General features: G+C 41.5%; 2 protein-coding genes across 6 annotated transcripts in view; both read left to right on the top strand.

Moving 5' to 3' along the window:
- Window positions 1–21867, top strand: part of LOC122974730 (pleckstrin homology domain-containing family A member 5-like) — a 249428-nt gene that overhangs the window by 14710 nt on the left and 212851 nt on the right. The window lies entirely within an intron of this gene.
- LOC122974732 (E3 ubiquitin-protein ligase TRIM39-like) lies at window positions 11017–13082 on the top strand. The gene has a single exon (XM_044342623.1). It carries the CDS (start codon window positions 11293–11295, stop codon window positions 12706–12708), a length of 1416 nt encoding a protein of 471 aa, XP_044198558.1. The 5' UTR covers window positions 11017–11292; the 3' UTR covers window positions 12709–13082.

The raw sequence follows: 21867 nt of genomic DNA, 5'->3' as shown, positions 1-21867 counted from the left end.
TTGTACGAGGTCTCAGCTGCAGTCTCAGCACGCAGCCACAGCCAGGACAGACACGGATCCACTCAGAGCAGAGAGGGGTTGTTTTTTTCTGGTATTGTGTGACTCAGACCGGACTGCAGGCCGAGGAGTCGTGCCGTCACGTCCACTTGTCTTGAATACAATGAGTAGCATTTGACTCCGAACAATTAAGCTTAGTCTCATATTGGCTGAACAACACTGCATCAGCAAGCACTTCTTCAAATCCTTCAAATTCCTCCCCAAATTCCAGCTCGGTCACTTTTCTATCAACCCATTATTGGAATCCCGGCCCCCCCCTCTGCTCCCTCTACATCCATGGTGTCGAGGGATACCGCTGCCCTCTGAATGCCTGTTGACAGGCGGTCACTCCCCCCCCCCCCAATGCTCATCCCTTCAGGGTGGGGGTCAAACCACTCCTGCTTCTTGTTTGATCTTGGAGTTTCCATTTTGAAGCTGTTTATATCCTCGGTTGTTTCAATAAGCCTGTTTGGATTCTTCTAAACATGAGCTGCTGACATGTTTGTTTGCTTGTAATAAAGCCCTCTCAGGGGTAAACCGACTCCTCAGCTTAAATGCCATCACTTGGCAACACTTCAGACTTTTTCATTTAGTTTGAAAACCGCACTGATTCAACAACAAACATTGACGCAATCCTGATCTCAGAGCGTGCAAAGCTCCAGCGGAATATGAGGAAGAGGCATTAGCGGCCTTTTGTTTCTGCTTTGTGACTAGTGAGTCTTCAGTCAGTCAGTCCAAACCCCTGATGTATGATGGAGAAGTGAAACATGGAGGGCTGGCTGGCAGCTTTTTTTTTTTTTTTTTTTAAGTTAGGTTGTTGCATGTTTCTCATTTAGATTCAGATCAGAGTTTAGAGCTGCTGCAGTGTCTTCTAAATGACTTTCAAAACCTTTTTTTTTTTTTTTTTCTTAGATTGCTTAGATTTTGAAATCCTGCCAAGGTGTTTAGCTCCGCGCAGCTAACTAATTGTTCCCCGCACTCACCCATGGCACGTCAAAGAACTATCAGCCCGGGATGAAACATGGCAGCACCTCGTATCGATAGAACTCACTCAGGTAAACAAGCCGCAGCGCTGTAATGAAAAGCTGTTTACAGCACGTTACCTGCCTGGTTTGTTGTTGTTGTTCAGCAGACTGCAGGAAAAACATGACGCAGCGTCTGTGATGTCACACAGTGATGTGGAAAGAATGGCCTGGAATATGAGCTCACTGTTCACTAGGCAAGCAAGACACCTGTCAATCAAGGCAAAAACCCTCCTAAATCTCCCCCCTCTTTAAGCCTTCATATGTTTTTAATGGAACAATAGCTGTTAACCTTTTGACCCTTGGGCTTCTTCACTCTGTTTACAGACTCATGGCGTAGTCACCATGTATCTTAGGGAGGCAGGCCGTATATATTGTCTTTTTCAGAATCATTAGGGCCTTTCAGAAAGGCCACAAACTTGTGAGTGGTACAACACGTGTTCTGAGACAGCTTTAATGAAAATAAGGGCTGTTTGAAGTTGAGTTTCATGCCTGTAAGTCCAAAGGTTTTCAACACATAGTAGAGTATGTATATGAATGAATAGAGGAGAGTGTCAGTGTTCCATCCAGTAAAGGAAAATAGCTAAATTCAGTTTATTTTGTCATTTCAACTATTCCTCTTTCTTCCCGTTTTGGAACTACGAGCTCCATCATGCTTTGGGGGCGAGTGAGCTAGGTGTGTGGGCTCTATTAGCATATGTTTGTTTACATTTCAGCAGGATGAGTTTTTGTGCAGATTGGACAGAGTTCTGGCTCATGACAAGACCGAGTTGTGCACAATTCGGATCCAAAAGATTAAAATCACATTGGATGATATATAATAACAAAACAAAAACAATGAGTTAATGACATATGAAGAAATCAGCTGTCAAATGAGGACAATTTTTATTTTGTCAGAGAAGTTCGGGGTTTTCCATGCAGTGAAATTATTGTGGAGCCTCCGAGGCCCTTAGAGGAACAGAAAATCCCACTTTGGTTTCAGCACTCAGCTGTTGTGGTCGCTGCTTGTGATGTTCACACAGACTCAGGAACAAAGAACTGACTCCAAAAACTCTTTTTAAAATACAGAACTGATCAACATGTATCTTTCACATCCACGTCGTCAAATGTATCCATCATGTGCTTATCTCTGTGATGATGATGCTGTAGCTGTTGACAGCGCGCACGCTAATAGAAGACAGTCCTACAAGCGATGGTTTAGAAGATTAGACACGGACGATGCCTTCTGATGGTTATATTTCTCTACTCATTCAGTCAAGTTTGTCCTTTTAATCGTGACTAGTTGTCTTTAATTGTCAGGACATAGTGTAGAAGAGCTGTTGTCTGTTAGTGTCTTTCTCCTCTTTGCCTCCCTCTCATCATCTCTGTCTCTTTCTCTGCAGTTAAGTCTCAGTGGGTGCTACTGGTCAGGCTTCTGTGCTGTGGAATTTGTGACTTCCCACTTCAGTCTCACACACATTTGCCAGTATATGTGGGTTTCATGAGTGTTCATGGCGTGTGCATACAATAATGTATCCTCATGGCGGTTTGCATGATTTTGCTGTATGTTTCTTGCTACTACACATACGTGCAAATACATATGTGTAGTCACATAGTTTTAAATGCAGATGTGCGTCATTAGGTTGTTGCATTAGCTTTTTTTTTTGCATGTCAAAGCTAACGCGCTAGTCATGTTTTCCCATTAAAAGCTGTTGTGTAATGTTATATGTGGCTCTGAAGGAGCTTTGTCATGTCTGAGAAAATAACACACCCCCCTAATGATGTCATAGTGATGTCATGGAGGCAACAACTGGAGCTTTGAGATATTTTTAACCGAAAGTTTGTGATACAAATGGAGAGTTTGGAGTGTGACAGACATGGGCATTCATCGGGAAAGGAGGGCGTTGCATTATGGGAAATGCATGATTGTGGAGATTGATTAATGTGAGGGAATAAAAGTCAGCATATCTCAGCCTCTGCTGCTGCTCCAGTGTTGAACATTCTTTTCTTCAACAACTTCATGGCAGCGCAACACTAAACTGTTGATTTCAACAGCAGTCAACTTTTTATGGAGTAAAATGGTTATTAAAAATGATTTTAGTCTTGTTTATGGTTCTTGGTCATAAATGATGTTATTTATTGCACATCACTTTCATCATTCAAGTAGTGAACATTCATTGTCAGATCAGTGTGAGTTCCTGACAGAGTAAGCTTGTGTGTGTGTGTGTGTGTGTGTGTGTGTGTGTGTGTGTGTGTGTGTGTGTGTGTGTGTGTGTGTGTGTGTGTGTGTGTGTGTGTGTGTGTGGAGACCCTTCCTGCTCAGTGGGAGCCAGGCTGCCGTCCTCTCCTCAAGTCTCAAATTCCAGGAGAAATCTCTCTTCTGTTCTCTTTTGACATCTCTCTCTCTCTCTCTCTCTCTCTCTCTCTCTCTCTCTCTCTCTCTCTCTCTCTCTCTCTCTCTCTCTCTCTCTCTCTCTCTCTCTCTCTCTCTGTCTCTCCCTCTCTCTCACCCCCCTCTGTGTGTGTGTGTGTGTGTGTGTGTGTGTGTGTGTGTGTGTGTCCTCCCTGGCTGCAGCTGTTTGATGTTTGCTCCTTGCTTCACCGAGCACTCCCTTAAGCCTTTACCAGCTCCCCGTGTGTGTGTGTGTTTGTGTGTGTGTGTGTATGTGTGTGTGTGTGTGTGTGTGTATATGTGTGTGTGTGTCCTAGTGAGAATCTATCCTCTGAATCTGGACGTGAGAGTGTGTGTCTGCACACTTACGGCTTACCTCGCTTCTCAATTTGTCCCTCTGTGTGTGTGTGTGTGTGTGTGTGTGTGTGTGTGTGTGTGTGTGTGTGTGTGTGTGTGTGTGTGTGTGTGTGTGCCTGCCTGTGTGATATTTTTTATTTTTTATTTTTTTACAAGTCATAGAAGCCTGGAAGATATTGGAAGTGTGACTGAGCTGCTCTCACACTGTGCACAGTGCACAGCGTGTGTGTGTGTGTGTGTGTGTGTGTGTGTCCACTGATCCACAACACAGATACATCCTGATCTGAATGTCACTTTGCTCGACTGCTGACATCCTCAAAATATTCGATCCTGTACGGACACCACGACCAAGTCCACTTATAATTCCACTCAGGACACACACTTAAAAACACACACACACACACACTAAAACACACACACACGTCCTGTTCATTAGCCGGAGGGGTTTGTTTTAATCCCGCCTCTCTGTGTGGCGGTGGTGTCTCAGGGCTCGTGGGTGCAGGAGTTGTAGCTGATTTATAGCAGCAGAGATGGGGAGGACTGTATCCATGCGTGATGAGTACAGCTGATGGAGGTTAGTGATGGTGATATATATAGCAGGAGGGAAGGACACACACACTGGACGAGAGCGCTCAGCGGCACGTTCAGTAACCTCCGGCGCTGATGGAGGCAGCTGACAAGCTCTCCACTGCAAATATGAATGACGGCTTCTTCTCCTCAGTTGAGAGCCTGTATCTTAATATTTAGTTGTTAACATGCAGTCGATGGAAGTGTTGCATCTTCAGTCTGTCTGTTTGAGACTGTTAATACAACAACATCTGTCATTTGTTCAAATGCTTAATATGATGGGTGTATGTTTTACTGACGAGGACCTGCTGTACTCAGAGGTGAAAGCAGAAAGAATAGTTACTTAACTTTGTTTTTTGTGAAAGCAATATTTCCCTAACCTCAACCTAACTTAACCATAGACTTGGCAGATCAGATTCATACAAATAGTTTTTGAAACTGTTATATTATATTGCTGCTTTTTGCTAAGGCTCTGTCTTAAGAGTGTGGAAGTTTGCTCCTGACATGGGAACTAATCTAAACTCAGTGGTCATGGTTAGGGTTAGATGTGCAGCACTTTCACCTTGATGCAAATGTGGGAGCAGCCAGCAATATAATGCACCAGTGCTTCAGGAGGCCTGCAATGAGACTCCAACACCAACCAGTCTTGATCATTTGTGTGATAGTGGACATTCACATCTTAAAGCTGGGGTAGGCAGTTTTTTTGGAAAAGACGAAAAAAAAAAGAATTAGAAAATAAAGCCCATCCTTCTGCAGCTCTCCCCCCCCCCCCCAACAACCTTTAGTACACAGTAAATGGTAAACGGGACCACTTCTCACCTGTTTGAAGTCCACCACAAAAGTAATGTGTCCATCTCCCAGCTTCACTGTCAGCCGGACCAGCAGCTCTGAACCCAGTCCAGACTCTGAGAGGCAACAAACAGAGTAACTGTTGAATCTGTCTGTGTGATCAAGTTATGAGATTACAACATTTTATATTTCTACTCATCCTGCAGTACCTTGTTTCCTACATCGCTCTGTTCAAAGCGAAGCCTGGATGTTTTGAAAATGCTCTTTTGATGGGAGGCAAGCTGGTTTTAGGTTGTGTCTGCTGGTCCTTGTCCTGCTCTTGTAGTGTATAAATTGCTCTCTGTATCCTCTTTTCAGCTGGATTTCTCTGTTATTAAGTGTCGCTGCAAAGTTATTAAGTGTCACTGAAGAAGAGACCAAAAAAAAGGAATGAGAGAGTTCAAGAGGTGCAAACTGGCACCCTGGCTGGTTTAGGAATCTTGACTTTACTGACTGTGACATGCAGCTGACTTCTGACCCTGCAGTGGCACAGTTAACAGACAGGGTCTGGATTATGCAGTTGTCATTGAGCCCTGACGCACATAGAGATGAAAGAGCAAGAGAGATTTTTCAAAGAGCTGCGACGCCTCATGACACTCCAGCTCTCTGCTAACACACACACACACACACACACACACACACACACACACACACACACACACACACACACACACACACACACACACACACACAGGGAGATGAATAAAAAATGAATAGAAGAGGGTGGAGGAATGAAATGAAAGAGAATCAGAGAGTGGATGGAGAATGTAACCTGGTACTGACACAGAGAGGAGGGGGGGGGGGGGTAGTGGCCTGTGCCTGTTTCTTTCTCCCATTTTCAGTGTGTGGACATGTCTCTTTCTTCTATGTGTGTGTGTGTGTGTGTGTGTGTGCGCGTCTTTTGGTTTAGCTTGGCAGCCACTCGGTGCATTTGGGAACGCCACAAAATAAACAGAGTAACATGAACATAGCCTCTCTATGCTCCCCGCCCACCAGAAACACACAACTTTGTGCATCCACTGCAGCAGCAGCAGCAGCAGCTGATTCTGACTCACTGTGTAAAAGTCAACGACGCTCAGCAAGACAATAAAGCTCTGAAGCAGTAAAAGTCACCTCAGTGTGTGTGTGTGTGTATGTGTGGAAGTTTGTTGTTTGTTTCTTTAAAAAAATGACTCCAAACGCCTAATTATCAAAATAGTTGACAACTGATTGATTAATTGACCAATCGTTGCAGCTCTACCGACATTTCTTGTAAGTAAGTAAGTAAGCAAGAAACACTGTTGCTTTATTTTGAATATAAGATTGATTAAAGGGCAAAATAAAGGCTGAAAAGTCATAAAATTGTGGATGAGATTAGGACGCAATGAAAATAAAACATCTTTTTATAGGATATGAATCACTGTTAAACACAGTGAAACTATGTTGGTATGATAAGTGTGTTTCTGTGTGTGCAAACTGACAGCAAAGCTCTAAAGAGGTCACATATGTATACCTGTGTACACTATGCGTGTACTCACATATGTACACTTGCACATCAGCGCTGAGGACTATACAAATGAATGGGCGAGGCCAGCAGCATGCAGGGACAGATTTATGATCACGGAACAGGTTTTGAGAGCAGGCAAGGACAGAATTAAGAGAATAATGGATGTGTCTGGTTTGAGGAGCAGTAGGCTATACTTCCTTTTGTTTGTTGTCCTCAGCTTTTGCGTGCTCTGTGTGTGTGTGTGTCGGTATGTATGGGTTTGAATTTAAACAGAATGTGCAGTAAGTCTGGAACGCATCCACTGGCAGCCAAGCAGCCGTATCATGTTTATCAGGGCAATCAGTGAACTTTAGCAAGTGTTTAGATGATAAGTTGACTCTCAGCCCGGGGTTTGGTTTTATACAGTATATATACACCGTGAGATGCTAGAAGTTTGTCAACCGACAGATTTTCTCATACTGCGTCTACTAAGGCAGCTTATCTCTATTATCTAACAGTCTGTTAATATATTTGGTTGTATTAGGTCATGTTGGGGAGGAGGACTCCTTCATGGTAATACTGGATTTACATCATTTTTGCATCAATTTATATGGCGCTTTTCAGGTATTTAATTCACTGGATTAACCAAAACGTTGGTTCCCATCATCGTCCACCAATAGTTAGCAGTTAAATAGAAACAGCTGAAGTGTTTTTTTCCAGTTTAATATCAGGAGCAAAGACCAGGCAGCCCAGTGAGTGTTTATGTCAGTCATCTATTACACTGTGCCATCCAATATACCTGTCTTGATTGGCACTCCAATTTCTTCTGTTATCATTTTGCAATTGTTACAGCTACACACATGTACAGGTATTAGGGATGTGCAGAGGGCCCAGTATTTGTATTTGTATCTGTATTTGTTGAGGCAGCAAAATTATTTGTATTCAAATAAAAGTGGAAAGCGGTTTAAAAATCCTGTTTTTGTTTTTATTACGCTTTTAATTTTAGAAAATTTAAAGTGTTACAGTAAGTGTTCATGAAGTGTTCCCTTGGGAGTACTTCATTTGTGTCAGTAGTTCAGTTTTATCTCTGGGGAACACCCTCAACTCCAGGAGTGATGTCCAAATTAGGAAATGTGCGTCATGTAGCAGGTGGATGTGACTCCTCTCGTTGAGACCTGCTGATAGATATAACAGCGGAGCAGAGGAGAGACATTGAGATAGTGATGTAACCGACCTGTGTGCTGGTATTTAACATGTTTTTTTATCTTCCTGAAAACAAATAATTTTTAAAATATTTGTATGAAACAAATATTCGTAAAAAAACCCACTATTTGTGCCTTGCCGAATAACGTATTTGTATTCAGGCACACCGCTAACAGGTATAAGAGTGTAATTTCCTCTGGGTGTCATTGGGGGGATTTGTCCGCCTCACTTTATCATTTTTACATCTGAATTGGCTTTAATTGTTACCATATGCCCACAGCTAAATGAAGCTTCATGATGCTGCAAACACACACAGACTGTCCTAACCACTGATAGCTGGAACATTTCTCTGCAGATATTTCTCAGGGCTGGAAAAAAATTGCATGATTTTGGAAGAAAAATCATGAAATGTATGTTTAGATTTACAGGTGACAGGGTGTAATTTTACTATTCTAATAAAAGAGACACTACAACTGACCATCACTCAAAAATAAGGAAAAGAAAGATGTGTTTCTAAGACAAGAACATATATTTTATTTTGGTTTTCGCATGTTTTTCTTATTCTGTTTTATACACAGTGCTTTGTGGTTAAGGATGTGACAGCACTGTGAAAAAGTTATAGGCACTAGAAGTAAAGTGAGGATGCTCTCAAAAAATGTGCCATAAATTGAAGAAACTGAAAGTAAATCAATATTTGCTGTGAGCAGTTTTGCCTTTAAAACAGCAGCAGTTCTCCTCGGTTCACCTGCACACAGTGTTTCAGGTACTCGGCGAGTCGGTTGTTCCTGCATCTCGGAGAAGTTTCCACAGTTCTTCTGTGGATTTCAGCGTCTCAGCTGCTTCTGTCTCTTCATGTTAATCCCAGACTGACTCCATGATGTTGATCAGGGCTCTGTGGGGACCAAACCATCTGTTGCAGGACTTCTTCTTCTTGTTGATGAAGATAGTTCTTTATGACTCTGGCTGTTGGATGTTTGGGCTCGTTGTCATGCTGCAGACAGACAGATCAGACGCCTCCCTGATGTTTTTCTATTACGGATAAGAATCTAAACATCTAAAGTGCTTAAAACTTTTGCACAGCACTGTAAATCCATCAGAGTCTCAGTTTTGTAGCAATGATACTAAAAGTAATTTTTAGAATATTAATATGCAGAAATTAATGCAGCATCTCTAATCCTTTTTTTTTTTTTTTTTGGATGTATGGAAGGCACGGCAAATGATTTCATTATAATGAATAATTTAATAAATCAAGATAAATGTATGCAAGTAAACCATGTATATGATTATTGAAGCTATAAAAAGAAGTGTCCAGTCCAGTTCAGTGTGATCATATATGTGTGTGGGTTTCTATAAAGCTGCGTCAGTCCAGCGTCTCAGACCGAAGGCTGAACTCTGAGTCCCCTGGACTGCATGTGAGACTGAGTGGTTATCACTACAACACAAAGGCGTGTGTGTGTGTGTGGGTGTGTGTGGGTGTGCCAGCGGTTAGAGCAATCCTCTTGTGGTGAAGAGATCATAAGATGGAGAGACAGATAGGATGAGAGGAAATGAAGAGAATTACAAAGCAGAGGGGAGAGAAAGGGAGAGAAGAGAGGTAAAGAGGACATGTCACACGTTCTGCAGGTGTTTCCATCTTTAACAAGCAGCGCCGACAACACTGTGACAGCAAAGGTGTGTGTGCGAGTGTGACTAAGCGTGTGTGTGACTTATTACTAACTCTGCGATATCTCTTGCAGAGCTTTTTGGGACAAAGAGTTCCTAAGTGGGTCGTTGGCTGGGTGGGGCAGATCAGCACATGAATAGTTTCCTGTCCAATCTAAACACACGCACACACACGCAAATCTGCACATCATGCTATACTCCAACACTGCATTAAGGTGTTTGGAATGGATGTTTTTTCACCTCCTCATGTGAACTTTGCCCTCAGACAGTTTGTGGTTGTGCTCGTGTGTTAGGATCTTGCTCAGAACGGAGCTCGTGCTACGTGTTCTGTGCAAAGGCTAATTTATAGGAGGACTGCAAATACTGAAGATATTATCGGAGGCTGGAATGATCCCTGAGGGCAAACTGGGCCACTGTGGGAACAAGTAGTAAGTAGTAGTAATCTGAAAAAGCTACCAGTTGGAACAGACATGAGCTTGTGTCTCATTTCAGGGGCCAAATTCTTCGAAGGCTGCATTTGTAGACCGAATGTGTCACAGCAGTGCAACCAAGGCTGTCCCATATCAATGGCTTCTTCAAATGCAGCCTTCTTTGATCGAATTCAGAGGATCCAACGGATGGATCCTTCAGGGCTTATAAACTATCCCAGAATGCATTTTTGCACCAACCGGCAGCAGCAACGGCGGAGGTTTTGGTTTGGTTTCTGGCTCCGTTTCTAGCTCTGATTGTCAACTGCAGCTGTCAATGTTGCTAAGTGACAGGAGCTGCACTTTGTGACGCAAGAGTAAGGGCGGGAACAGCTAGTGACGCAGCTGGAAACCCTCTGTGGACCAGACCGTCTCATTTTAACAACGCCCGGTTCAGCCTCTGCAGTGTATAAAGGACACACCTTTTGTAGGTCGTGTCCTTTGAAGAATGTGACACAGCTATAATCAAAGATGTCAGACATGTAAATAATTGGTCGCAGTGTTTTGTTGCTCATTAATGGGAATATGGATGTTAAAGTTCCTTTAGCAGCCCATAGAAGATCATTTATACTACTGTTGTCTTGTCAAGAATAAAGCAGCGGATGAACAGGTCTGTCTAAACCCTGTCTAAACATAATAAAAGGTTGGTGTATGTAGGTGTATTTGTATAAGATTATACGATGTAATGTGTAATGATGCATATTCCAGCATTGGTAGATAATAGCAAACTTACTGTCAGTAGCTGCAGAACAGTGTTCACACAGTGTAAGATTATAGCTTTCATTCAGTTTGATTGGAAGAACAAGTTGTGACTTGTAGCCCAGCTGTGATTTTATACAAAGTATGCATCTTAACAGCTCCAGCATGTTCAGAAGGTTGTATGCATCGGACTGTATGTGCAGGGAAAGAGTACACACCTCTTATGATTTTAAGTACCTCACTGAAAAGGAGGAGCATTTAAGGCAATAGCAGCGACAGCGGCTCCACCCACTCTCTGACTCACCAGACAAACCAGGAAACACAGTCTGTTAGGCTTCCTCACTGAGAGGAGAGACACACAGTGTGAGAAAGACGACTCACTGTCAGAAAAAACAACTTTGTGCTCCTGCTAAGAGAGGATTGCTACAGGAGGGAGTTCTGGGAATATTGAAATACTTGGAATGCTGCCAGTTCAGCACTAAACATTGGTCAAGAGAGGAAAAAAACCACTGCTCAAAGTGAAACTAACTTCCAGGAAATGTTTTGGAGGAGGGGCTGAAACCATTCTTGCGCTGACTCACTGCTTGTCTGCCTGCTGTGTGATCACTTCCACTCATGGCTTCTGCATCTTATTTTATTGAGAGAGACCTCTCGTGTCCGGTCTGCCAGGACATTTTCAAAGATCCTGTTCTCCTGTCGTGCAGCCACAGCTTCTGTAAAAGCTGCCTGCAGAGCTGGTGGAAGGAGAAACGAATCCACGAGTGTCTAATTTGTAAAAGGAGATCGTCGAGGAGCGACCCGCCTTCTAACTTGGTGTTAAAGAATCTGTGCGAGGCCTTCTTAGTGGAGAGAGATCGGAGAGCTTCGGAGGCTCTCTGCAGCCTCCACTTTGAAAAACTCAAGCTTTTCTGTCTGAACCATCAGCAGGCGGTGTGCGTTGTCTGTCGAGATTCAGAAAAACACACCGGCCACAGATTCAGACCTATTGATGAAGCTGCGAAGGATCACAGGGGAAAACTCAAAGAATCTCTCAAGCCCTTGCAGGAGAAACTGAAGTTCCTAAGTCAAGTAAAAGGAAACTGTGACCTAACAGCACAACACATTAAGGTCCAGACTCAACAAACAGAGAGGCAGATTAAAAAGGAGTTTAAGAAGCTTCACCAGTTTCTAAAAGGGGAAGAGGAAGCCAGGATAGCTGCTCTCCGGAAGGAAGAGGAGCAGAAGAGTCAGACTGTGAAGGAAAAGATAGAGGTTCTGAGCAGAGAGATAGCAGCTCTTTCACACACAGTCAGAGCCACAGAGGAAGAGCTGAGAGCTGCAGACGTCTCCTTCTTGCAGAACTACAAGGCTGCAGTGGAAAGAGTCCAGCTGCGCTCCCTGCACCATGATCCACAGCTGCTCTCAGGAGCTCTGATAGACGAGGCGAAACACCTGGGCAACCTGACCTTCAACATCTGGAACAACATGAAGGAGATGGTCTCCTACACTCCTGTGATTCTGGACCCAAACACTGCTGGTTCAGAACTGATCCTGTCTGATGATCTGAGCAGTGTGAGATGGGGGCAGAGACAGCAGCTTCCTGAAACACCAGAAAGGATTACGCACCTCAGCTATGTCCTGGGTTCAAAAGGTTTCAACTCAGGGACTCACAGCTGGGTTATTGAGGTTGGGGACAATGAGTACTGGGAGCTGGGTGTGCTGGCAGGGTCTGTCCAGAGGAAGGAAAATGTCCCATCTGGACTTTGGAGAATACGATTCTACAATGGTAAATACAGAGCATGCTCTATGTCAGACACAGAGCCTGACACTGATCTCCCAGTGAAGAGGACATTCCAGAGGATCAGAGTGCATCTGGACTGGGATAAAGGACTGTTGTCATTCTCTGATTCTGATATTAACACACACATACACACCTTCACGCACACTTTCACTGACACGCTGTTCCCATACATTAACTCTGTTAATGAACTCCCACTGAAAGTATTACCACTGAAGGTCCAACACCGTTTCTACACAGGAGGATTAGTGTGAGCAGCATGTTAGCAGAGCAGCAGCAGAGTGCTGAATGCTCTGTTAGTGTCTACACAGGATGCGTTCAGGCACAGTAGCCCAACACACAACTACTATAGTTAAGCGCAAAAAAAACGAAAGAAAATAGACTTGAAGTGTTGCATTTACAGATGTATAGCGTGAGTGACACATGAGCCGTTGTGCTGCCAGTGTAGACAGCTGTGTTGATTAAAATAGAAGTGTAGCTGTTCTGTCAGACGTGGGTGAGAAGGATGATTCAAAAATGCGTCTGAAATGCGTTCTGCGTAGAATCAGTCAGTTATAGTAAAGTGCGACCAGTGGTGGAAGAAGTACTCAGATCCTTTGCTTAAGGAAGAGTGGCAATACATCAATGTAAAAATACTCCATTACAAGTAAAAGTCCTGCACTGCATGAAAAATCCTACTACAACAAAAGTACTTAAGTATTATGAGCTTGATGTAGTTAAAGTATTGCAGTAAAAGTAGTGGTTTGGTCCCTCTGACTGATATATTATTACATATGACATCATTAGATTATTAATACTGAAGCATCAGTGTTAGAGCAGCATGTTACTGTTGTAGCTGCTGGAGTTGTTCCCAACCTAGCGGTTAGGGGTCGGGGCCCCCCCAAAGGGTCATCAGATAAATCTGAGGGGTGGTGAGATGATTAATGGGAGAGGAAAGAAGAAAAAAAAAAAGTTCTGATACACAAATCTGTTTTCAGCTTTTGGACTTTTTGCTGAAATATTGGATCATTTGAACATTTATTGAAATGGAAGCATGTGAGAAGTTTAGAGGGAAAAATCACTATTTGGTGGAGCTGTTAACAACTCATAGACATGTGAAATGTGACCCCGACTACACACTGCTTTTTGTAAGACGTCAAAAGACAAAAAGGTTTAACAATGTGTTGTATTTTAAAAGCTTGTTATATTATCCATTGTGTCAAATCTTCATCTGAAAAATAACTAAAGCTGTCAAATAAATGTAGTGGAGTAGAAATGTGGCTAATCTAGAGGCAAATGTGATGGTATATGATGTGTTCTGAAGAGCTGATGCCATGGATGTATTATAAGAATTGGTCTAAGGTTAGAGGGTGTCTTGTACAGATTGTCAAGCCACTTAGGGCAAAGGTGATTTGGGATATACAGGGTTGTTTAAATAAAATTGACTTGATACCATGTTCCAAAATGTTGCCCATTCAATTGAATGAAAATTGCTTTCCCTGCTCATTAAGTCAAAGCAGTTCTCTCACCCGGTTGGCTTTATGTTGTTCAGCCCACAGCACATGTGCATCAGTTTCCTCCCTGCTCATTCCAAACACTTACTTGATGCTCTGCAAATAAAAATAGATTTTCTAGGCTCTGGGAAAGATTTACAAATATTAAACCTTCATGGTTAAAATGTACATAATACAAAGAGTAATAATTGACCTTGTTTGCAGTTTAATGCAGTCTCAGTTCTACAGATGTCTTTTTCATAGTTGTGGTCTATGGGACAATGGTGTTTTATGCTGCAGGGGAGTTGTTTATTGCAGCACTACTGTTGGCCACTGGGACACATTGGCAGAAAGGCCGACCAACTGTTCCATATCCAGCTCTCTCAACAGATCCATGGTTGCCGTGCAACTAAGTTCATAAACTCAAGTACTAAAGGGCATAATGAATACTCGATACTTAAGTACACATGATGATGATACTTTCAAATGACTTGATCATAAGTAAAGGATCTAATTACTTCTTCCACCACTGGTCTACAATTGGAATATGAAAACATAATTGTTTTGTCACATGCACAGTATATGAACAGTGACTTTTTTGCAGCCATGTCATCTGATTTCACATGAGAAAAGCTAATTACCCATTTTGTTTATCAGTAAAATTCGACAATTTCTTTTCTTACAGATATAGTATATAAGCATCAACAGTTTCCTTGTATGTCAGCAGTTATTGTTTTCAGGAAGGTGTAGTTTAATGCATGTCAACTAGTTAATCTGTGTGTCTGACAGCAGGATATCTCAAAAAGTGCATCACCAATAAATTTACTAGGCTGATTAGCCTTGAGCTAAAGAAAAGTCAATTAGATTTTGGTGGTGATCCAGGTCTGGGATTTCCACCATTAAACAATTATTGATCAAGCCATAGCTGTGAAACTAATGGAGATAGAGGCTTGATTCTAATTCCTAAAGGGGTGTTTGTAAAGTCAAAAAATCAATTCAACTTCAAAGTGAAGCCACAGGAATGATGTGTTCGAGTGGAACAGTAAATTGGAGAATTGTTCAGCGTTGGCGGAGGTTTGTGCTCTCTCAGTGCCTTGCTGTTTTGCAAGTGAAGGCATTGCTTTTTGTTTGTTTTTCTTTTCCCAATATGGATATCTTATTTCAAAATGAAACTTGTTTCGTAGCTCACTTCTTTGTTGCATGTGTGGGTGACTCTGCATGCCTCTCAACTCCGTCTCTGCTGACAGTCTGACACCTAATCAAGCTTCTGACCTCAATACACGAGCAGACTCGGCCATCCCCAGAAGCAGAGCACGTCATGGAGCCCCAAAGACACCACCGACCCCATTTAACCTGGCACTCTGAAAATGACTTTCCTGTTATTCCGGCTCAGTTGATCGGAGGCGTCCAGATATGTGCATGTAGGCCGCTGGTACCCAGAGGGATTGGATTGCTGGGTGAATCTACGCTGTGACGCTTCACTAAAGCTCAAACTGAAATCAGGGCACAGTTACCATCAGCCACCCCCCATTTAGGACCCTGATCCTAAATATGATCACATGGTTGAGAAAACTCTGCAAGCCTAGTGACTGATGGAACACTTAAAAGTTTCAACCAAAGACTAAGAGTGAAAGCACTTATATACTTGCTTTTATCTACATGTCCAAGTACGCATGATGGCTACCCCATGTGTCTTGTGTTCCTTCGGAGCTTGACTCAGAAATGGATGCAACACAATGGCCAGAATCAATTAAGCGACATGAACAATGGGGAAGGTGAAGTCAGGTCAGCAGTAGACTCTGAACAAAGGCCAACAATAATGACGGAAGGTTATAAAGAGAAATACAGCTTGTTGGCCCTTCTTCATCTGCTCTCATCAACACACTCTCCTTGAGTTCAGCCATGTTTAGTTATGTTTACATTGTATTCAATTTGAAATTCAAAAGGAAGCTATTGGCCTTGGATGATATGGGTCTCATATGCTGCCTAGTGGATATCTTTTTTTTTTTTTTTAATCCTCCACATGCACACATATGCAGGCAACTATGTGAACATTGCACTTCCCATCAGAACAGCTTGTCTTTGCACTGTTAAAAAATGTTAAAACTGTTAAAAGTAAATGATTTGACAAAGTAATCTCAACTCAAGGTCTAGCTTGTTGCAGTTTGAGCAAACTATCCATTGATGAAGACCATGAGATGCAGTTGAAAACCCTGGACAAAGCTAATAAGTAGGCAGATTATTTTGTAAAACTACTATTTCCAAGGTTAAATATGAACTTTCACTAACAGTAGAAAAAGGAAAAAACACGTTATGTTACTTCAAGGAGTCAGGACACCTGCTGACAGCTGTTCTATGATGATTTATGGTCTAACTGTATATAAAGTAGTTCAAACTAGCTCCACCTCCAGCAGCTACAACAGTAACATGCTGCTCTAACACTGATGCTTCACTATTAATAATCTAATGATGTCATATATAATAATATATCAGTCAGAGGGACCAAACCACTACTTTTACTGCAATACTTGAACTACATGTGAGTGATTGTGTGATTTTACACACAAACTACATTAGCACTTACTCACAATCAGCTTCAGGAACACAGTTTCTTTAAAAGTAATGAAGAATGTATTCCTAAAAAATCTTTTATTGATGGTCAACAAGAAAGTTTTTATGGACAAACTTTTGGCTGTTTGAGAATAGAGGAACCTTGACCGGCTGGATTGATCCAATTGAGCCGGTGTCTGCTGCTCGGTGATGGAGAAACACATTCCAATGTGGCTCTGAGAGAGAGAGCGCAGGCTTCAGACTGAGTTTGATCAAATCACTCGCGGATCAACAGACATTTTGGCCTATTAGGTGCTGAGATGGCAGTAGAACTCTGACTCTGTCTCCATGTCCCCATCTTTCAGAGGACAGCTGCTTGCCTTATATGTAGGACTGGACAGTCAAGTAGCAAAAGCTTCCACTGAGTGTCTGGTCAGATTAATAACCTGCTTATTCTCTGATCAGATAGTTATTTAATTCATATGTTTTCCAATACTAGACTGCAGTTTAGAAAAGTAGTAGAAAAGCTTGTATGACTACTTGTATTCAGACAACATTTAACATCTCAGAAGTTTTCCCACACACCCAGAAAATTCAAATACCATTCAAATGAATTGAATAAATCTTGTCTTCATTCCTGATGTTGAACACAGATAGTATTTTGGCTTCAGGGATGGGGATGTCAGTCGGTCAGTTCACCACTTTGGTCCAGAATGAAATTTCATGACAAATATGTGATGGATTGCCTTGAAATTTTATACATACCACCATGTGGCTGACATGTGGACATTACACACATTAATGTCCCCATTACACACATTAATGTCCCCATTAATGGGGACATTACACACATTAATGTCCCCATTCAGGATGAATTGTAATAACTTTGGAGATTCTCTGACTTTTCATCATCAAGTCAAAATTTCAATTTGTCTAATACTTTGGTTTATGACCAAATACCTAAAAAACTGACATTCTCATCAGCCTCAGCTATAATTTGTGCTCAGTGATAATTAGCAAATGTTGACCTGCTAACATACATGCTAAACTAAGATAGTGACCATATAGAACATTATATCTGCTAAACATCAGTATGTTATTTGTGAAAAAATCACATACAAAGTGGGATGTTAACATTGTCATTGTTAGCATGTTGCCATGATGACAAGTACAGCCTCACAGAGATGCTAGCATGGCCCTAGACTCTTGGTTTCATTTTATTGGTATTCTCACAAAGCACCATGCAATCTGGCTAGCTGTTGTGAGGCTCCAGATTCCAAAGATTCCACTCACATTGGCTATCTGCAGTTTCAATCTAAAGGGTGCCCACTTACAAATGATGTGGGTGCATTGTTTTTATCAGTGTACCAGGAAACAGACTTGTCACATTTGAGTTTTCTCAAATCTGTTGTAGCAGTTCCTGGGTAGCCTCCACTTTGAGACAAATAACTTATTGTACCGAGGCTTCAGAACTAGTTTTATATGGGTCTAGTTTCCTGGTAGCATTGTTTCAGATGTGCCCACTCCAAAACATCAGCCAAGATCAACAGCTTTTCATTGGTCATTTTCAGTGTCAAACAAAAGGTTAACAGGATAACACTTTTGTCGATTAACACTCATTCTGAGCTCTTGCGCCATTTGAGAAAGTAGTTCAGTCTCAGGTTGAGTGTTGTGGGCTTGTGAGGTCGACTGACTCTGTTGACATTTGGATTAAGGATGAAGCTTTTAAGTGCTTCTAGTTTCCTACTTCCTGAGGGTACACCACTTCACTTGACTCTGAGTCCCAGAGACCATTCGGTTAAATTGCTGATAGCCTGGCCCGCAGCAACACTCAAAACCATATCAAGGTCAAAAGTTTCCAAAGCTAACTTATCATATTATGAAGATTTTGTTGGTAGTGCCACACAATGAAGCTCAGAAACAGCAGAATTCTACTTAGTGATCCCATAGATAGATAGCTTTTTCTCTTTGCTTGGCAAAACAACATTATGGTAGACTAGATTAGTCAGATTTGGCAGACATTTAGGTTTTTTTCCCAAGAAATTGATCATATTTTTTTATAAGCTCACCCAAAATTCATTTCTTAAAGCCAAAGGAAATGTGTAAACAATGATCTTAAAACCCAAGCTGTAAAACCCTTTTTGAGCTGTTTTTTGTTTCTTTCTCTGGCTTATCTTAAATCTTCAGTGCTTTTCCACAAACACTCATACAGTATGTCATCCTCCTCTTCCATTTACTGCAGCATGACAATATAATTTCAGGTGGAGCAATAAGAAAGCTTTCTGCACACTGGTCATCCTGACCTCTCTGTCTCAACCTCTTACTGATTCAGAAGGGCTGTGTGTGTGTGTGTGTGTGTGTGTGTGTGTGTGTGTGTGTGTGTCCAATGGAGGACATTCAGCATCCACAGAGATAAGGAATTAAATGTGGGTTGAGACTTTTGTTATGCTCTTTTGCTCATATTTTTTGGTTGACTAATCATTGCAGCTCTAGACTTAAGTTATATTGTCAGCCAGAAAAGTAAAATGACAAATATGTTAAATGGTAAAAATGTCCAAAACATTGACTCAGTTCTGTAGTTTCATACATTTTAATTCAAATATAATGCTTGATGCTTTCAGCTTTGAAAGCTTGTATATGCATCAGCATCATCACCGTGTCTGTCCAGTGTTAGTGTCCAGCAAAGTCTAACTTATCCAGTGTACTGAGACACTGTGTCTGGAAATACAAATTGCTGTTGACTTTTGCAAAAGTCATTTCTCAGTGCTGTTAACTAGAACTGAAAATTAACAGAACATTAATTGGCAACAATTTAATACATTTTTTTTTTAAGCAAAGATGACATGTATTGGTTCCAGCCTCCAAAATGTAAAAATTAGTGCTGTAATGATCAATCAATTAATTGATTTGTAGAGTAGACAACTAATTGCCGAGAACTTTAGTCAAATTAGAAATAATTGCTTAATTATTAGTCATTTGCCAAGCAAAAAAACTAAATATTAGCTTTTTCAAGAATTCTAAAATCAAAGATTATTTTGTTTTATTTAATTGTAAACTGAATATTGTTGGGTTTGGGACTGTTGGTCAAACAATTTCAAGCTATTTGAATGTTTCAATGGTTATGTAATGGGCATTTTTATTATTAACTGATATTTTGTAGATAACAATTTAATCAATTAATTGGGAAAATAATTGGTGGATTCATCATAAAATAATTGTTAGTTGCAGCTCTTCTCTTAACAACACAAAGCAATTTCCATTCACTTCCATTTTATTGTGGTTGAGGCAGAAATTGCAGAGATGGAAATCTCAGAGTATTAGCCTGAGATTGTAATAAAAATCTCCTCACAGTGATGTACGTACATAAATGCTTAGCCAGGTGTACAGACATGTTTTCATCACTAGGCAAACCAGTAAAGCAAGGACTGTGCGTAGGGTGTTTTTTTAAAAAAAAGCATAATAATTAGTCCTTACCCTGTTAGAGCTTTACTGATCAGCAGGGAAGCATCAGGACAAATAGATGACTTGACCTTGCTGCTGCTACAAATCAATGTGGAAATCTTAAAGGGAACTGACTAATTTGCTCTCAGTGGCAGTTAATAAATAGGCCTGCAGCAGACAGAAATGAATAATCCCAGTTGAAGCAGCCTAAATCAGGCCTCACAGCCCGCTGATAATAGAGAGAGATGACTTTGAATGACCTTTCCTAGGATCCTGCAGTGGTTTAAGTATGCAGTATTGGATTATGGGGTATGTTTGTGCCTATACCCTCACCTGGATGTCCTAATTCCCAGCCCTTTACATTTGCATGGATGTCCACTACCATCAGAGTGGTTCCAGACTGGAGGTCATCATAACATACACAAAGGCAGACACAAGGGAGAACAAAAGGCCAGCAGGGGACGAGTGTAGGGCTGGACGAACAGATAAAGATGAAGCAAACAGAAAGCTGAAAGATTAAAGTTCTGATATATATATATATATATATATATATATATATATATATATATATATATATTTTCTTATCAGTGCTCTTTTCCCCAGTTGGAAGATTTTCTGGGTTTTTTTTTTCTAATTGCCTGATAAGAACTTTCTGTGGGAAATGGATTTTGAAATGCTGCAGCATTGAGGGAGGAGAGGAGGTCTGTGTGGACGTTCAGATCTGCATCTCTCAGCTCTGTGCTGCTCTGTGTTCTCCACCAGACACTCAAAAGATGAAACCGTTTCGTCACCTAGTAATAAGTGTTAGGACAAATGTCTCACAGAGTGTGTCCTCAGCCTGAGGATTATCCTCTCATTCAGCATGGACTCTGCCTGTTTGTTCGCTGCTGTTGTCCAAGATTTACTTTTCTACCACAGACTCGACACATGTAGAAATGTATCAGTGTGTCAAGAATATAGAGAACACATTTTCATTTGTTGTTCTCAATTTACAGTTGTGAAAACTGTTTTTAAGACTGTATGGAAAGCAGTAGAGGTCGAGACATCCTCCCCTTTACTCCCATTATGCAACCAATAGCATCTTTTCATTGGACCCTCCCTGCTTAAATGTCCAGAGCTTTTCCACACCCCACCTCACTGGTGGTAACCCAGACAGATTTATACTGGGATCAAACTGGCAAATCTTCCCTCTACAGCAACCTTTTAAGGCTTGTGACCAGTACAATGAAGTAATGTATGTATGACATCATCCCAGGTTAGGTCAAAATCTCATCATTTCAGTGGAGTCACAGTGATCAGTGGATTTGCTCTCAGGGATGAAGTCGTTCCACACTAATTTGTCACATTGAGTTCAACTTATTGTGAACTCTCACATTTGAATTGTTGACTAATGGCACGCTGTCTTGACAGTAGTGACCTTTGAGGGAACAGAGCCAGAGTCCAAAATGGAGCTATGCCCCCCCCCCCTTTAACTCAGCCTCCTCTGTTGGAGCATAAACTGCTCCAAAGAACAGAGACATGGTTTGCAGACAGTTATAAGACAGAAGTCGATAGTACAAATACTGTGTGTCTCTAAATAAACTGTGTGAACTTATTGTCCCATTAGCATCTGAGCTAACGCTAGTTCACAGAGCTTTTTTCCCTCCTCCGTAACTATTTATTGAATGACATGATGTACAATCCCTGAAACAAAATGCCAAGGGTGTAAACAGCCCAGCACAGAGAAAATAGAAAGACACTTGGAGAGTTATTGTGACTGTCAAACACTAGCATGTTCCTGGCTGGCTTGGTGTGTTAGCTGTTATGGTATTCTCCCAACTAGCTCTGTAAGTAGTCACCAAGCTTTTCTTATTTATTTTTTTTGGCAGTTTTTGCCTTTATTGGACAGTGAGCAGGGAAGAGGCAGACAGGAAATAAGGGGAGATGGGTATGACATGCAGCAAATGTCGC

The sequence above is a fragment of the Thunnus albacares genome, chromosome 23 (genome assembly GCF_914725855.1).
Source record: "Thunnus albacares chromosome 23, fThuAlb1.1, whole genome shotgun sequence".
Lineage (NCBI taxonomy): Eukaryota > Metazoa > Chordata > Actinopteri > Scombriformes > Scombridae > Thunnus > Thunnus albacares.
The sequence above is the reverse complement of the archived record's forward strand: the minus strand, read 5'-3'. Positions and strand labels throughout refer to the sequence as shown.

Coding starts and splice junctions, on each gene's coding strand:
- LOC122974732 (XM_044342623.1), top strand. CDS start 11,293: ATGGCTTCTGCATCTTATTTTATTGAGAGAGACCTCTCGTGTCCGGTC.